Source organism: Trichoplusia ni, chromosome 13, assembly GCF_003590095.1.
Source record: "Trichoplusia ni isolate ovarian cell line Hi5 chromosome 13, tn1, whole genome shotgun sequence".
Taxonomy (NCBI): Eukaryota; Metazoa; Arthropoda; class Insecta; order Lepidoptera; family Noctuidae; genus Trichoplusia; species Trichoplusia ni.
The window spans coordinates 7014374-7033534 of record NC_039490.1 but is presented as its reverse complement, the minus strand read 5'-3'; the positions used below and the strand labels follow the sequence as shown (position 1 = coordinate 7033534).

Genomic DNA, 19161 nt, shown 5'->3' with positions numbered 1-19161 from the left:
TCAAATATGAAAAACATATTTTGGAAGTAAAAACAATATGGATTTTTTAAAGATGCTTTGATAGGCGAAACTCATAGTAATTCTTAATTTAAGGTGAAACCTGATGAGATCTAAAAATTAAAAAAGAGGCCAAAATAAAGTAAAATATCTATGGACAACCCTTGTGTTTTCTGTCATTTTTGCTGAGTGCAACATTGGTGTTATTCTGTCAAGTGTCAATTGAGTGTCCTACTGCAGCAGACGGTTTTGCAAATTACTATTATCGGCAATATCCATTCCATATATCCTTCCAATCCACGTGTAATCGGGATAACAAAATAAGTGAAACGTTAACATACAGTTACAGAAATTTGCTACATAAATTACAATGAATTCGTGGGGAAACGAGCAATACAACATGCAGGGTATGATGACAAACATTGCGATGCCCGGAATCATGCCTGGCATGATTCCACCCGCGATTATCCCGCCTTTTAACATGGTTGGAGACATGAATCAAATACAAATGCAGCAAATGGGTGCTTTAGGTACAGCACCGCAAGCTAATGGTCAGTTTATAGGGCCAGTTGTCCCTGAAACTCAAAGTAACGAGACGGCGATGGCGCCTGTTGATGAAGCTGCAAATCAAACTCAAGTCCAAGAGAAAAGGCAGAGCAGGGACAAGGCCGACAGGGGTGACCGCCGTGAAACGCGTGACAGGGACCGTGAACGAGGTTGTTATGATGAATTATAGAGGTTTAAATGGCATATAATGTATTAAAGTACGAATGGAATTGTTAACAAGTTTCAAGTTCACATAAAATCCTCGTAATCTAAATGTGATTTGTCAAGTCGCATTCCATCCATTCAGGTTCTCAATTGAATTTCTTACTTTGTCTATACTTTTTTTTTTTGGAAAATCATCAAATAACTCCTGCTCTTGGTTAAGGGGAAAAGAGTGTTAGACTTACTGACTAAAAGCCACCCCTGTTACTTCCTTTGCCCTTTCTATACTGGGGTAATAGTAACAGAAAATCCTTCTGGTCTTTATTATTCTAAACTCGTATATCAAAACTGTATCCAAAAATTTGCAATTCATTTCAGAGAGTAGACGTCGCCGCTCTAGATCTCGCAACCGTGACTCCAAAGATAGGCAAAGTAACAGAGAGAGACACCGCAGTGACAGAGAAAGGACCACTAAGTGGGACAATAATGACAAAGTCAGTCAACAGCCAATGATGGCACCCAATAATATGATGATGACCGGTGAGTCAATGATCATTGTATTTTAGTAGCATTTATATATTAGTGGTAAGGTTTTTTATCATATCAAGTAGTAGCAGATGGGATAACTCAGTCTCCTCTTTAATGAGTGGCTACAAGTGTACACATTGCAAAGTTTGACCTTTGATAGCAAAGTGCTTGAGGTCACTATGCAAACAGCAAAACCATGGATGTGTCGCAGATGCAATCCCTGTGTAGGATTTGTGAGGACTCGTGAGTTTTTTTATGCATGTGACTTGAATGTTTGTGACACCCCTATACAAGGATTTAATTCCTTGCCACAAGAAGTGTTAAAAAAATAATAATATTAAGACTTTGTTTAAAAACATTTATCTAAAGTTTCCCTTCACATCTTAAGCACTCTACCTGTGAAGAATATTTTTTTGTGTAAATAGCCAACCATTATAACCCCTATCTAAAATGAACACACACTCAAACTTTAATTGCACATTAGTTTGACCTGAGTTTCCTCTCTTTAGGAGGACCAATGATGCCATATGGTAACATGGTCCAAAACATGCAGACCCCTATGATGGGCCAGCATATGGACATGAATAGCATGCAGCATATGATGCCTGGTATGAACATGATGCCAAACCTCATGATGATGAATCAACAAATGCAGTTGGCTAACCAGCACATCTACATTACCAACGGGATGCTGCTCCCTGCTATACCTGGTACTTCGACTCCGCCGAGGAGAGAACGACCACTCGGTTGCCGTACGATCTTTGTGGGAGGTCTTCCTATGGGTATTACTGAAGATGTTGTAATGGAAATATTCCAAAGGTTTGGAGATGTAGAGGAAGTGAAGCTACATAGGCAAGGAGTCTGCCATGTCAGGTTTGCGAAGGTTGAGAGTGTGGAGCAATCGTTCTTCGTATCAGGATGGCGGTTAAAGTTTCACGATCAGATGGAGAGTGAGGCTACTACATTGTTCATTGATTATGCTTTGGTGAGTTTCTTTATTTTTTTTATTTACAGGGTCATAACGTCGTTCCTTGATTTGATCATCTTAGGCACGGTTTTTTAAAACGCGCTGAAAAGCTGTCTGCGCGTTAATTGTGCATAATGAGCATAGATTAGGCATTGGATGGTTTACATTATTGTATGGTAGAAGGTAGTTACAAATCGGCTTGCACGCTGATCGCTAAACGACTAATTCGCTAGATAATGGTATAGGATGTAGAAAAGATCGGCTTACCAATTGTGCAAACTAATTTGTAGTTTATTGTTTCGGTACTAAAGTCTATATTTATTATTTGCCGTTGTTAAGTGAAGTCCACCTATTCTTCGCCTGTAATAATGGTAATTGTTTTAGAATCGTGAAGATCAGAACGAGTATGAAAGGAACAAGCGCAGACGCTCGCCGACCCCGCCTCGCATCGAGATGTATAATCCAAATAACCTTGTGGCCATCGGAGAGAAAATTAAAAGCGACACTGAATTTGCTGAAGCTGCACCCGTGAGTACTTCAATATACTAATTAATTAATACTATATTCTATATTCCTTGTGATATCCTCGTGTCTCGTGAGGTTTTACAAACATAATAATATAAATAACGTGCACAAGGACACCCAGACTTAGAACAAGCTTTCGTGGACAAATGTTTGCGACACGACGCGCACAATAGATTTGGCGTGGTGACCTCAACGACTCGGCCAGCCGTGCAGTTAATATTAAAACAATAATAAAATTGGCAGTTAAACTATTTGAAAGAACTTGAAAAATCGTCTTTTATTCTTCTCTAGCACCAAAAAAGTCTAGTTTAAAAAGTTAAAGAACGGAAATATCCACAATTGAATCTTTTCATTTCTATTTTCCTCAGACACTGGCAGCTTGGCTGGAGCGTGGAGAATGCAACAAGAAGAACTCCAACACTTTCTACTCTCTAATCCAAGCCAGCAACAACCAGCTCCGCAGACTCTTCAACGAGAAGATGCAGATTGATGACGAATACCAGACCCTGAGGAACAGCATCCGTGACAAGTTTGGACACATAATCGCGCAATGTAAGTTTATTTATAGGTTATATTTAGGAAGATAGCAGTCCAAGGAGGTTTGGATCTTGGAGGTTCCATTCACGACACCCGTAACTTTTCTTGGGGTGAACTTCAACTGCGATGAAGAAAATGACCAGACGTGACAAATGGACGATCGGAATAGGTAAGCTTGTAGACGATTAAGTAATGCGGCAAATACGGCATCCGAGTTATGGGAGCTACGAAGCTGTCACTGGTTGTAGTCATCTTGTATGTAAGTAGAAATGTTTAGTATTTAGCTGGAACGAGACTTCTAGACATTTAGCCTGCTTTTAGCCGCCTGTTAGCCTATGTATGTATGAAAATTCGTCGAGAATCAGACTTTCATCGTTACGTGCACGGAGGAACATAATCTGCGCGGAGATATTTTAACTTTCCCATCTCAATTTGTTACCAAGTCACACCCGGAAAAACAAACTTTGAGAAATAGGATTAAAATAGGTTACAAAGCTACTGTTTGGCGAGTTTGCTGTATTTCATCAAAGAAAATGGAGCGTCATCGTCTCTTCTCATCTTGTGAGTATCATAAAATTTCGTCGAAATCTGTTAAAACTTCTTTGAAAGATCTATATGAAGTAATTGTACAAAACCTCCGACTTATCATCTGAAAAAGGACTTCTACTGCCGTCGAATACCTGAACTTATGTCTTCGTTTAGCCTTTTATTTTCCGCCATACCGACTACAATACTGCGATATGGGTAGGACAGGACCTCAGGGGGATCGACGCAGAGTTGCATGGAGTTTCTTCATTTATCACACAGGATTACGAACTGAAGCTAAAGTAAGAATAAGCTATTAAGACGGCATGAGACTTAAAACTGATTGACGTCCCAGTAACGTGGAATGAGACAAGAAAGGCAGTGTTACCCGGTACGAACTAAATTTGTACCATTACGCCATATTGGTTTAATATAACGTCATTTTAGAGGTCATGCTTAGCCGCTGAGGTAATGACGACAGTGCTAATACACCACCTAACAATCATGGTTTCTGTTTACGGTTTTTTTTTTCGACGAATGTTACTGACTGGTTTGGTTGAGGTAAAATTACTACACAAGTTATACCTACCTTTGTCAACACCTCAACAAAAAATGTTCTTTAAGTCATTTAACAGCAAATAAAACCAGGATGACATTTTGTAAAATGTTAACGACAAAAAATGGTTGCCTGTAAAGTCGGTTTTACGGGCGAAGATTTTACGTGACAACGTCTTTTTCTCGGTAGAATATTTATTGATATGAATATAATTAAATTGCACAATAGGAACAAGGAATTGAATGAAAATAAGAATTGCACAAATTTTAACTATAGAAATATATTTTGTTTACTAAAACATTGTACATGTAAGCGCCGATTGCAATATTACAATGCGCCTAATTCTCTAGTGCTGCGCGCGCGGCTGACCGATCATAGTTGAGTGGGAGAGAGACGCAAGGCATTCGGCGGGCCTCTCTCATTCGGTGACTCATCGTAACGTTATCGGGCGTTACACTTTTTCATAAGTGACTCCCAGCCGCAACCTAATTTAAGACGTTGTCACGTCAAAAGGCCTAGAGGACGGACTAAGCACCTAACGATCTCATTCAATTTATTAATCAATTTGTTTTTAATGTATTTACTGACGTGTTATATTTTGTTTTATACGTTTTTGCGTAACAAAATGAAAACATTGGATATAATAATTTCTGCGGGAGCCGAGCGAAGGTCTCATTCTCTTATGACAACATTTCACGTAAACAAAATCAATGTTTTCCCAAAATATAACACGTCCATGGTCCTAATAAAAGTGGTCTTTGTCAACGGCAGTCGAACAGGTAGCGAAAATTCTGACGGCGGCCAAGCACCAGCGGGTCTCTGATCATTTCTCGAAGCAACAACGCCGGAACATCGAGATGTGGCTCAAAATGACAGAGGTACGTTGTTTGTGAACAGGATTGTAATGAGATAAGTAATCAAATGTGAAGTAAGGTGAGGTAAGTAGTCGTCTGTCAAGATCGGAGAACACGCGGCAGCTACTTAGATCAGGATTTAAGGAGATTAATTTGAGTTGACGCAACGACGCTGGTATGCAGTAGACCACGAAAGAAACTGAGGGTCTAATTGGCCGCCTTTCTGGAAAAAATTGCCTGGAAATTTCGAGTATTTTGGAGTAACCTGAAACGAATGGAGAAATTTCTTTTTTAGGAGTGTGAAAATAGACTATATTAATAATTTTGAGATGAACACGTCGTGAAAATCGGATGTGTTATCACTGCAGTTCAAACAAGATGTTGGGATGTTTTGGTAAAACCTAGATCATACAAATGACAAATTATTTTGGTGAGTTGGTGGATTTGGGTCCCATCAAAATCGACGGCGGAAGCAAAGATTCAACTAATCTGTGATTACTTTGGTAAAGTATTAAACAACCTGTCACTGTATCCTATCATCTGTGGTGGCTTTCTGCTATTTGGACTGGTTCCCGATTCGCCGGCATCGGGTATCCTGGCTACGAGCTAGCTGTCTACGACTGACTGGCATCTTCGAAAGCAGAGAGAGTGCTGCCATCTGCTACTCATCACTGACAACAGACTTATAAGCACTTAGCCAACACATGCTCACATTTGATAGACATTTTTAATTTTTTGTATGTTTTGGACGTGGGATACTTTGAGAGGTTGTTTTTTTTTTACTATTAGGATGGCGAGGCGAAGGAGATGGAGGGGCGATATGAAGAATAAATTTTCTTTTTAGATGAACGAGTTGAAGTCCATGAAGTTGAAATTAACGATTAGAATTTTTCAGGAATTAGAAAACATGAGAGATGAATTCAATGCAATTTTTGATGAAGAAGAAATGGAAAAATCTGGCAAGAATATGGTGCCTATGGAGAAGTATGAGAAACTGAGGGTAAGGGAAAACCTGTAAAAGATTGCGTTTGAAATTTTAATTTATTATTATTTGCATAAGTGTTTGTCGTTATAATCCACAGACGTATCATTCTAAATAAAAGTGAATTAATCCTAAAGGCCGTCACTGTATGTTAAAATATTAAAAAGTCTAATAATCTAGAACGATTAATACTTAATCAGTTTTAATTTAGAAATTACATTGTTTTATTTTTATTTTAGGCTGAAAATGAAAACCTGACCTATGAATTGGAGGGTTATAAGAATGAAGCTCATTTAGCCAAAGATGATGCCGAGAGGAAATTCGAGAAGTTTAAGGCGCATTTTATCGCTCAACAAGCGCTTCAAAACAAACAACAGGTTGTATATTCACTTTGTATATTTGATTAAAACAAAATGAAGTATTTAGAAGACATCGTTAAGACTCGAAGCCATATGCTGATAGCTGTGAGACTAAGGGCCGATTTTTCAATCGCCGTTTTGACAGCTTTTGCATAGAAAATATGTCAAACGGCCACATTTATTCCTCAGATAAAAGTTATTTGACTATTGAAAAATCTGGCCTAAATAAACTACTACATAAACTGTTAATGAAGTAAACAAAAATGTTTCAATAATTTTATTAAAAACTAATTTTGTGTTATTTTTCCAGGTCTACCCACCTCTACCGCCGCCGCCAATGCCGAACTTATCTTTAGACTCAATAAACGCGAAAACCACCCAGCCATCAGCTGACGTCACAACCACAGAAGTGAACGCGTCCGAAGCTAAGCTAATCAGTCTTCTGTCCGCATTCCTCATGGTACACCCACTAGGCGCCACTCTAGACTACCTAGTGTCATATGTAAAGTCTTTAGCTCCTAGTGTTACCCAATCAGCTGTTCACGACGTCCTAAAGAAGTATTCAGATGTGTTCCGACGCAAGACGACTGGTGTTGGCGCGTGCATAGAGCATAAATGGGAATTTGTTATCTTTGATAGTATAAAAACCGAGTAATTTTATGTTCTATTTTGTATTTTTAAGAATTATTAATGGAATAAATTGTTTTAGAGGATTTGTTTTGTTTTATTAAGGTTTGATTTTAGATACTGAACAGAAATAACGTAGCGTGCTTGATAACAGTTGTGGCAAATGCACCATAGCATTGGATACCTAAACAATAAAATTCATAAGATACCCCTGTAAAGCTATTCTAAATTGAGAACAATTTGTAACGTTTTGCTGTGATAACTCTGCCGTAAAAGAAAAGGTTTAAACTTCTTTGGATCCCAAATAATTAATTAAGTGCCCCGTGCATCGTCCAGATTACTATTATAGCACAATAACTAACACGTAAAGCAAGCAACATGATTCAAATGGGTAACTCAAATCTGAAAGGAATTGATAGGAGGGTAGAAAAAACGGTAGAGTTTAATTTTAAGCTGTCAGATTATAAATTAATAAAGCAATAATTTTGTAAGTGAGGCGTCGTATCCACATTGATATCCAAATAGGCATTCCCTTTGACGGGCCTGTTGGTCTTTGACGGGCAAGCTAATAGTTCAATTTGAAGTTTAATATAATGTGCATGGGGAATTATAGTAAGCCAAAAGCTTATTATATATTTAATGAAAAACATTTTCAATAGTGAATATTTTTTGTGGTAGCACCGATATTTGGCATGGTAACACTTTTATATCAATGTCAAACAAAACAGTTTTAAAGTTTCGTGTTACGGAGTGGTTGTCGTTTGTGCTTAGTTTAATTAAATTTCGTTAAAATGACGAAATGGTGGAATTGGTTGTTAGGATTCGCATTATTTTGCCTGTTATTTGTTGCTATACCAATAACATTATCCCGGCAAAGGTCTACGGAGGAATTAAAACCTATGTTTGATGATTACATTTCAAAGTTTAACAAAAATTACAGCAATCCCGAAGAATACCAAACAAGATTCCAACATTTCGTGGTAAGTTTCGATTCAACTCTTCTTGTTAATTAAAAAAAACAACGCAACTTTTTTATAAAAGTCGACTAAAATGTAAAAAAGTTCTTACTCGCTTTGTAAACAGATTTATCTGTTTGTATTATAACGATATCAAAAGTTTATTTACGCCTGCATAAGAAGCGCAAATAAATTCGCATTATGTTGATATGGTTCTACAATAAATAAGACATGTCTATTACTAAAATTGCGCAATCTGAATTGGTGCTTAATTTTTTTTAATTAGGTAGGTACCTAATTATGATATCAATCAATCACTGGTTTGAGTGAAAAGTTTAAAACGAATTATTAAATGGATATGATTGAGTTTGAGTTTGTTCCATCATAAAAGACATTACACAGAATTTTTTTGGTATGATCACTAATTTTTTTGAAAGATGCAAATTAGTTATTACATGTAAGTGCTTAATCAAATGTTCGATGTTATACTTCTATTAAGCAGCATTTATTCGTCTTTATCTGTAATAAGTCATGCAGGCTTAACATACATAATGTAATATGGACACTAAAGTGTTTTACTAGATGAAGAAATTTAAATCACAAAAATCTATAGATTACAAACTTATTATTTTTAAACCCAGATTGACACTTGTAGATTGGAACATTAAGGTCATAATCAACACTTAAACAAATCAAGAAAAAAATCTCTAATCCACCCCCATCATAACACCAACTGTAATTTCATTGTACCTCCACAGGCATCAGTAAGAGAAATTGAAAATCTTAATGGTGGGATTGGCAATCTAGACCAATCCAAAGCCCAGTATGGTCTGACAAGGCTCTCAGACATGTCTAAGACGGAGTTTACAGAGTTACATCTGTCCGATGAGAAGATAAATAAGCCAGCTAAAGAGTATGGTAGGAGCTGGAGCGATCAGTCTGGGAGGCATGAGCATCATGACAGATCTAGAAGAAGAAAGAGGGCAGTGATACCATTGCAAGTTGATTGGTAAGTGTTTACATTGATAGCTTAGGGGTAAGACTGCAAGACTGCCAAGTCCAAGGTCTCGAGCTTGATCCCAAGGCACACAACACATTTGTCAATGTTTTGTATGTTTTAGATATAAATATCTCGGCTTTCGTGTTTCGGAAGGCACATAAAAAAGTGTGTCCTGCGCCCATGAGTGATTGCCGATCCCTTTTGCTATAAGAGTAAATGAAAGCAAAAGAGTATTCTTATCCCTACTAATATTATAAATGCGAAAGTAACTCTGTCTGTCTGTCTGTCTGTTACGCTTTCATGTTTAAACCACTGAACTGATTTTAATGAGATTTGGTACAGAGATAGAGTTGACCTTGAGAAAGAACATAGGATACTTTTTATCCCGGACTTTTGAAGACATCTCTTGGAAACGCGATATAACCGACCTTGACGCGGGCGAAGCCGCGGCCGAAAAGCTAGTAAAATAATATCCTAGATCCATAATCTGCAAATACCTAAATCTCTTTACCGGCACTTTTATTTTCGACTACAAAGTTGCTCCCTTTGGGTATAAAATCGAAATAACAAAACACGTTACCACATTTTTTTTTTTCTACAAAACGACACGTAGCCTTAGGTATTATGTAGAAGTATTATAGTGTTAATACAGATAAGGGTACCTACGTATTTGTGTTCTAACTGCAATAAACACTTAAGTTTTGAGACGAAGTATTGTTACGAACATTTTTGATTTTACTTTATATGTATAACTTCGAGTTAAGGCTCAAGATGAAGTAATAGAAAAAATACGTCAGAAGTTGATTACCTATTTCTCGTAAGAGAAGATATTGTTCTATGTTTTAACTAGGATAGAATTACGTGATACAACTAATAATAAATATAATAATCACCTTATGAGGCTCTCGTTGGGCGTCTGGGTCAAGGGTTTAATTGAGAGAGCGGTACTTCTGGACACGGCGCGGCGCGCACCGTGAGGAGGTTCCTCTCTCTGGAGCCCTGACCACCGGCAGCTTGGACGTTGCCGGTTGGACACTTTTTTTTATATTTTTAAATATATGATGTTTTTTTTGTTGTTGTTTTATATATATTTAAAAATGTATTGAATATGTTTTTTGCTGAATAAATTAAATATAATAATATACCCGAGTATGCAGGCGTGTGCAGGTAAAGTACGAATGAGCTTTTAAAAGTTATGTGTAGGTACTTTCGTAATTAAGTCACCAACAAAAACGGTGAAGGTTAACATCATGAGAAAACTTAGATTCCAAATATTGGACTCTGAAATCGCCAACCTGCAGTGAGCTAGCGCAGTGATCAATGCTCAAAACTTCCCTATAAGGAAAAGCCTGTGCCCAGCAGTGGGTCATCTATAGGCTGGTAATGTAGGTAATATAACCGATCCACGGACCAACCGCACACGTAACCACGACCTCATATTTGCATAATACTCAAATGATTTAATTCCATTTAACTAATTAAGTTTACCCTTGAACGGAGTCAAGTGACAGCATCTCGTATCTTGTAATTTATACCTAAGTAAGGAGATAAGAAGCCGTTGCCCTACATTTTTCAATACTGAATGCTCAATAATATCTGTGACACACACAACGACTTTTTGTATTTACAAATGATGCGCAATTATTTCAACAAAAAGTGAATATAAAGAAGGTTTCTATTCGTAACACTCTGGAAGTTTCGATATTTTGTTAAATAGGCAAGTTGTTCCCGCCCATAGTTCATTTTGGCCTGAACCGGCAAAACTAGTAATGTTACACAGTCCTTTAAAATATACACATGATTAAAATAAAATTCAAAAACCTTCACAGAAAGCCATCTTGTTTCAAAGAACATGCGGAAATATTTCTATAGTCGTAAGCAACGGAACCGTTTTTTTCTAGTCCTAATTATTCTAAGGCTATGCTGGGGTCGGCATCCAGTCTAACCGGATTCAGCTTAGTACCAGTGTTTTACAAGGAGCAACTGCCTATCTGACCTCCTCAACCCAGTTACCTGGGCAACGCAATACCCCTTGGTTAGACTGGTTGTCAGACTTTCAAGCTTCTGACAACCTGTAACGATTATCAAAGATGTATGAATAACAGCCGGGGCCCACAAGTTAACGTGCCTCCCGAAACACGGAGGAACTCGTTATGACAAAGATGGTTACCTATCTACGGACGAGCACAAGAGAAAATATGATAAAGAAACCCGGAGAAAATAAACCCTGAAATACAAAAACGCGATTCCAAGAGATTTTGTCCATTTGCATGCCGGACGTAGGTATCTCAAGATGTTCATTTTATAAAACTTTCTTACGAAAACTATATTGACCTCATCTATTCAAATCGGAATATTTTTTAAGAAACCGGTTTGGCTATCACGGCGTATGGCTCAGAGTATCTACATTAATGAGCTATTGCGACATTACATGAAATATTTGTTACAAAACTATTGTTTAAGTCAATGCCTCATTAGGGTACATTAATAATGATATTGTTGATCTAACTTACCATTTGTAAATAAATGCTTTTAATGTATTAAAACCACGAGGAATTAAAAATAATGTAAAAACAGTGGACATTTTATTGCTATGCCCTATACGCTATCCAAATCTATTTCCAACTTCTTCAAAAGGTGGAAGTTCTGAATTTGTATCTATTTTATTTATGTTTGTTACCTCAGAACTTGTCGATTCTTATTTCATTTACCGCGAAATAGCTGTCATTTGGCGCCATAAAAACAAGTTTGACTTATAATAGCAGTTTTTTGTATTTTTGTTCTTAAAATATATCATTAACAATGATCATAGGTGTTATTACCGTAGATCATACAAAAAACAGACCTTATTTATAATAATATTTAATGTATTCGTGTGGCATGGACCCTCGTACATTATTATAATACATCACGGAATTTATTACTTGTAAATTTTATCACTATTTATGGAAATGAATAGCTTTCTTCAAGAAAGCACCCTATCTATATCTATACTAATATATAAAGCTGAAGAGTTTCTTTGTTTGAACGCACTAATCTCAGGAACTGCTGGTCCAAATTGAAAAAATATTTTTGTGTTGAATAGACAATGGTCTATGAATGCATCGAGGAAGGCTTTAGGCTATAATCCATTACGCTGCGACTACTAAATAGGAGCGAAGATACAATGGGAAATGTGAAAAAAACAGGGCAGGTATAAATCATAACTTTATCTTCTACCCACGGGGACGAAGTCGCGGGCAACAGCTAGTTCTCAATAATACCCTATACAAGTAATTTATATATACAAAAATGTTGCTTCTAAATATTACACAATATGCTGTAATAGTCTATGTATGTTTTTTATAAACACGAACGGATTCGGAACGAAGGTTAACATAACTCGTTTGGAACCGGTCCCTAATTTGGATTGCTCAGATAAAAATGGATTTTCAAAGAGTGTTTTGTCTAGTTGTATATTTAAGAGGTAGAATATTACCTGTCTCTATGCATATAATTAATCAAGCTATATTTTTTACTAGGTTTTAAGTGAGTCCGCGTAGTTAAGAATTAATTTTAAAGTCATTTTAGCTTGCTAGCAAGTTATCCCCGTCTTTGTAAATTATTTCGTTACTGCTCTGCTCCTATTGATGATAGCGTGTTGATGTATAACCTATAGCCTTCCTTAGTAAATGGATTATCTAACATGGAAAGAATTCATTACATCAGAATACTTCCTGAACAATTAAGTTAAATCTAAATGATTGTCAACCATTTTTTTGATTGACTTATTGACGTACCTCCTTACGTATCATATCAACAGTATAAATATATATATTTTTTAATTTCAAATGTTTGTTTTTAATTCAATTTTTATTTTAATTGTCATCTTTTGTATGTGTTACTACGTTTTTTTCTTTATTTAAGCTCACAAGGCTTATTATGCATGATGTGGTCACCTGTAATTAAGGAAGCACAAGAACTCTGTAACGTCTTTTTCTCTTGTATAGCATGTAAGGTGTATTCTTTGTTGGTGATCCATATAAGTAAATAAATAAATAAATATTGGTCCAGACTTCGCGTGAATATTAATAACTCTGGTTGTTTATCTTTGTCCTAGATTGAGTCTACTTGATTTAGTTAGGGTCTGGGGGTTGGGAATGTTACGCGATACAAGCTTGACGGATGATTATGATTATGCATCATATTTATTGCCTAAAATTGCTACAAATATGGTCAAAGATAGAGGATACTAGCTGTCCAGGCGAACTACGTACCGCCTAATAGTCGATGATCACAGTGGAGACAAAATATTAAGGGTGGACAACCCTTACCACTTAGGGTTATGAAAAATAGAAAGTTGCCGATTCTCACCTAATGAATCGCATTCTCGCATATAAAATTTGGTAAAAATTTTATTCGTATAATTTTATACACCGTTTCGGAGGAGTACGTATAATTACGTATAAAAGTCGAGGATAGGCATTGGTTGTTCACGTCAGAAACTTTTTGGGTAACAATTTACGCTAAATGGCGCGGATCTGTCTGAACCAAACACAACGCTGACTATAAAATCCTCACATGAAAATCCATGCTCATCAAACACGTAGGATTGCCGGCAGATAAGCTAACAGTGCACCAGAGTGCCATTTGCACAGTTATCAATAAAGCAAACGTTTAGAAACTACTCCACAAATACATCACAATCAGCAAGTTTTTCACAATCTTAATATTTCAGGAGAACCAAAGGTGTGATCGGTCCAGTTAAGGACCAGGGCATGTGTGGTGCATGCTGGGCGTTCAGTACTGTCGGCACTATAGAAGCTATGGCGGCTATCAAGACAGGAAAACTTGTGCCTCTCAGTGTTCAGGTAACATTTCCATTCACTATCCTATTGTCATCATCATCATCATCGTTGTTGGGGTCGGCTACCAGTCTAACCGGACTCAGCTTTGTACCAGTGTTTTAGAAGGAGTGGCTGCCTATCTGACCTCCTCAACCCAGTTACCTGGGCAACACGTTACCCCGTATACCCCGAATAACAGCCGGGACCCACAATTTAAGGTTCAAAACACGCAGGTACTCGTTATGACAAAGATGGTCACCCATCTACGGACTCTATTGTATTATACCCAAATTGTTTAAAAGTGCAACAGACACTCAACTAAAATAGTCGTCGAAAATATCAGGCAAAGTAACCTGAACCTCCAAACTGACCCTACTTTGGCTTATTTGAATATAATGTCTTGCGATTCGGGTGTGGGAGGCCGTTCTTACGACACTCTGGCCCTTTCCACTCTCTTAGCTACAACTACAGTATCATTATCGCATGCTTCATTCTGGCATGATCTCGAATCGAATTTAAGAAAAACTGCCTCCATACGTAGAAGGAGAGATAGCTCTTGTATTTTTCTGTTTGGGTTTTCTAATGTCAGACTATAACTGTCTAAAGGTAAACAAAATGAAAGTTGTTTTTCAAATAGGCCGTTTTCCAAACGTTGCAGTAGTGACTTTAAGTTGTTTTAGTTTAGTTCGTTCCAAAATGTCAGTCTTATGCAGAAGAATCGGCAAGGAACTCCATAAGGAACTACTCTTTGCACCATACATATTGTATACATATAGAGAACATCTTCCACATTTTATCTAAATTATCCGTCTCTCGCATTTGGCCTAATCAATAGCAATTCATTCTATACAGAATTCCCTGCAGTAAAAGACAAACTGTATCACCAAAAAGTATTCGTCCCAATTTGAAGATTACCCTAAGTGTTTTCTCAACGCCCCAAGTCCCAATTCAGAGCAGGAAGCCAATTATACTATTACCGCCGACAAATCGACAGTCAACACCCGTCTAACGTAGTATTTGAAAGCTGAACGGTGTAGCATTACAAGTATCAATGATCACATTACAAAACCTAGCAAGGAGTTTATATCACTAGATTTAAATCTTGTTTGAGTGAGATTTGGTAGGCTAAATATCTGTTTGCCTAGATTGTAGCTTTATTACAACGTGTTTTGGTAATAATCGATTATAGTTTGAAATCTATGATTGATTGATTCGAATTGCTGTTCGTTACTCTCGCTAAAACTCGAAAACGGCTGAACCGACTTGGTTTATTTTTGTCTTGAAATATTCGTGGAGGTCCAGGAAAGGTTTGGACGGTTGCAAGAAGTAGGTGCCAAAAATAAGTCTGGTTTATATCACTGATTGTTTTACGGTTAGTAGACGGCGCGACCACTAGTATAATATATTTTTTTCTCGGAACAATAGCATAAGGAATAAAGACTCAGTTAATAGAATAAAGATACTTTGACTTTGACATTGACTGATCCGCAGTTGTTTGACAATATCCGATTAACAACTGTCTTTTTTCTTAAATGTTTGCTTATTGTTGCCAAGCTTTTTAAACACTTTTATTGTTTTATTAAAAGGCTCCTTTTTATTCCAATGAGACATTGGACTGGGATATCTTTAAACGGGTATTATTATCAAACTGAAGATAGACCCACTATACAAGTAAATGAACCAAAGGTTCAATTCCATAAAATCTACTAAAGAGTATCCGCACTTTGTTTTATGAATTGTTTTGTACCTGCCAAGTGCGAGTGACGTTAAAAAGTGTCTCAACCAAGTAAATATTGTCTGAAAATAAACATTGCACGGATAGCCGAGTGGTTTCCAATTGAGGGCGACATGTTGACGGGTTTGATACCCGCGTAGGACAATCATTTGTGTTATCCATCAATGCTTGTATTGAATCTAGGGGAATTTGACTGTGATGTATGCCCCTAATATCTATTCTATTTAGTACTAGTCTATGTAACCAGAAATGTATTGATATTTAAAAAATGTAACCAATATTATTCTTACATTATTATATTCGATCTTAAATTAACACGTTGTCTCATTTCGGACCTCACATGGTGACTCATCGGAGAAGACTTAGCGCGAAAGTCGAATAAGCAAATTCCGTTGCCCAGATAAAGCAGGCGAACTTTTAACAGTTTCGCGATCAAGAGTCTTTAAAATGAATATTATAATTACGACCGTTGTGTGTGACAGTATAAGCAGACTATTACTTACGTTACTTAAAAATGTCTGCTATAGAAGCATTTAATTCCTTACCGCGCCAGTCTTTTTCAACCTAGATCGCAATATTTTTTTTAATAAATAATTAATTTCTTATTTTCTTCTTTTAGGAAGTAATAGACTGCGCCGGTCTCGGGAACAGTGGCTGCGCTGGTGGCGACATCTGCTTACTGCTAGACTGGTTGACATTAACCAAAACGCCGATGGAGAAAGAGTCCGAATACCCGCTCAGCCTGACCGACGGCTTCTGTAAAGCGAAGAAGAATGTCACTGGAGTTGAAGTGCAGACGTTCACGTGCGACAAGTGAGTTTCAACCTTATGTACTGTAATTAGAGTTGTTTTTCAGACTAGTCATTTTAAAGGCGTTTGTGAGCGTGTAGTGTATGTTTTTAATTTGTCAGAATTTTTAAAAATACTTTTATTACATTTAACGTATTCCCTCTTTAATAGCCATATCTAAAACAAACATCAGAATCTGTTGCGTAGTTTGAAAGATTTAAGCACATATAGGCACAGACAGCGGAAGTGACTTCGTTTTACTATATTTCGTGATAGTGTCAAACTTACATTATTCAATACATGAATGTCTTCGTTTTAAACATATTTATATATTTCCTTTTTTCAGTTTCGTGGGTGCTGAAGAACAGATCTTGACAGCGTTAGCGACTCACGGCCCGGTGACGGTCGCTGTGAACGCGCTGACGTGGCAGAACTATCTCGGAGGAGTCATACAGTACCACTGCAGGTAATTATAATTGAGTTCGAAATCCCACTGCACGGATAGTCGAGTGGTTGAGGTCGCTGCTCCAAACCCAATGTGCGCGACGTGTCGCAGTTTCGATCCCCGCGTAGGAAGAGCGTTGGTGCGTCCCGCGAATACTTGTCCTGAGACAGGGTTTTTTGAACGCCCCGCGGCACAAGAATAAATTGCCGAACTGCGAGAGTATTGTTAAAAATAAATAAATAATAATAATAATTTATGATTTATCGCAGCTAGCCAGACAATTAAAAAACATGAAAATACCACATTCAAATCCTTGCAATAGTACTGCAATCTGGATATTCCAATTTCCATTTTACGGTTAGAGAAAAGGACGAAAATAAAAAGAAATTTCTCCATTTAAAACCATCTATTATTCCTCACACATTATCCAAACCTACAACCTAATACACATTTAATAATTTCCAGCGGATCAGCTCTAGAACTAAACCACGCAGTTGAGTTAGTCGGCTACGACTTATCTGCTGAAGTACCGTACTACATCGCGAAGAACTCGTGGGGAAAGGACTTTGGAAACGCAGGCTATGTGCACCTTGCTATAGGAATGAATATATGTGGGTTGGCGAACGAAGTTGCTACAGTTGATGTGAAATAAGTGCATAGTTTTGGAGGACTGTTGTGAAGGTACTTTTTTATAATGTACAGCAAGTAGAAAAGAAATAAATTTTATGGGGCCAAATGACAGCTATGTCACTTTAAATGATAAAAGAATCAATTAAATTGGGTTATCCAGTCGGAAGGTCTGAGCCAATGAACAAAAAAAATACGATGATTGAAAACCTCCTTCCTTCCTCGACACTCCACTTTTTGAAGTCGTTTGAAAAGAAATAAAGCCTCTATTATGTGTTCGTAGTGAAGATAACAAATTTTTTCATTATTTGATACATGATATTTCATTTTATAAATCTTCAAGCCGCGAAGTACAATCTAAAGAATGATTCCCGAGAGAATTAAGTTTAACTTTAATTAATTTGTCTTGATAGTACCAATTTTGGACCGACTCGAGGCTGAAATGTAAAAATGTATCCAACCAAATTGAGGACTGAGTCCTTGCTATACCACTTTTCAAATACCGTATGATAAGTACGACATACAAAATTCTGTAAGATTTGTTGATTGTCAATAATAAGTTGCTATCAGTCAATAATATTTTTTTATGGGACGAGCAACATTTTTCACCCCTTGCATTCAAGACATGACAAGGGGCTGTTTAAAAACGGTGTTACATGATCAATTCATTATTAACACTATTGAAAAGTAATCACAGAATCTAAAACAAATCGCATATTTAGTTATAAAACTTTTTATCGATTATTTGTAAATCGACTACGGCTACCATAAATGTCGAAAATAACGTCGTAATGAACAAACGTATTTTGCTAGAAAATTTCTTTAAAAACAATGTCAATATTTCAATCAACAATTGATATTGTTAATAGTTATAAAAAGAAAATGCTTGTTTAAAATAGTTTCTTATGTGTAATAAAGTGCCTAATATTGTACGTATTCAAATTAATTTCAGGGTAATTTATTATTATAGTAAGATATCGAGTGTATTCGTCCTTTACAATAATAATATGTTTAATTAAGTACAATTAATCAATTTAAGTAGTTATATACGTAATAGTTTTTTAAGTGCCAAATGTGGGACCAGCTTAGTGCATAAACCGGTAAATATATGCAAAATTAGTATTTTTTTATATATTTATTATTAATAATATGTTTTTACTGTCCATTGGTTAATAGAAAAAAACTGTTGTTATCAAACTGCAATAAGATTATTTTGTTTTTATTACACTGTTGGTGTTACCAGAAAATTATGTTATTGTTGAGTGTTGCCTGTTTTGTAATTGTGTTACCACAGTTTTTTTAAGATAAAACCTCGAAATATTATTATTATTAAATAAAATATAAAAAGTACAATTATTGAATGTTAAACAAGACTGTGCCTTAAAACAAACCATAATACTCAGTAATAAAGTCTGTTTTATATTATTAAAATTATGTTTTATTTCATATATTATATCAATGCAATGCAAACTTTTCAAAAATGTTTGTGGGTTCTCGTCCTCAAATTGAATCAAAGTCAATCTTTGCTTACCTCGATCTTTATTTATATGTTTTAGCAATAGAAATACTCTACCAGTAAAAATTTAACCAGTCCCTCCGACAGGTTTTCCAAAAATAA

General features: G+C 36.5%; 2 protein-coding genes across 2 annotated transcripts; both read left to right on the top strand.

Moving 5' to 3' along the window:
- Positions 1-107: 107 nt before the first annotated feature.
- Positions 108-7251, top strand: LOC113500355 (ecto-NOX disulfide-thiol exchanger 2-like). Its single transcript, XM_026881119.1, has 9 exons — positions 108-713; positions 1084-1245; positions 1743-2218; positions 2585-2728; positions 3094-3277; positions 5115-5221; positions 6093-6197; positions 6419-6556; positions 6849-7251. The coding sequence occupies exons 1-9, from the start codon at positions 368-370 to the stop codon at positions 7191-7193; spliced, it is 2007 nt and encodes a 668-aa protein (XP_026736920.1). The 5' UTR covers positions 108-367; the 3' UTR covers positions 7194-7251.
- Positions 7252-7742: 491 nt separating this feature from the next.
- Positions 7743-18662, top strand: LOC113500148 (cathepsin O-like). The gene is made up of 6 exons (XM_026880846.1): positions 7743-8145; positions 8880-9130; positions 13839-13971; positions 16302-16495; positions 16818-16937; positions 17382-18662. Exons 1-6 carry the CDS (start codon positions 7957-7959, stop codon positions 17566-17568), a joined length of 1074 nt encoding a protein of 357 aa, XP_026736647.1. The 5' UTR covers positions 7743-7956; the 3' UTR covers positions 17569-18662.
- The last annotated feature ends 499 nt before the right edge of the window (positions 18663-19161 follow it).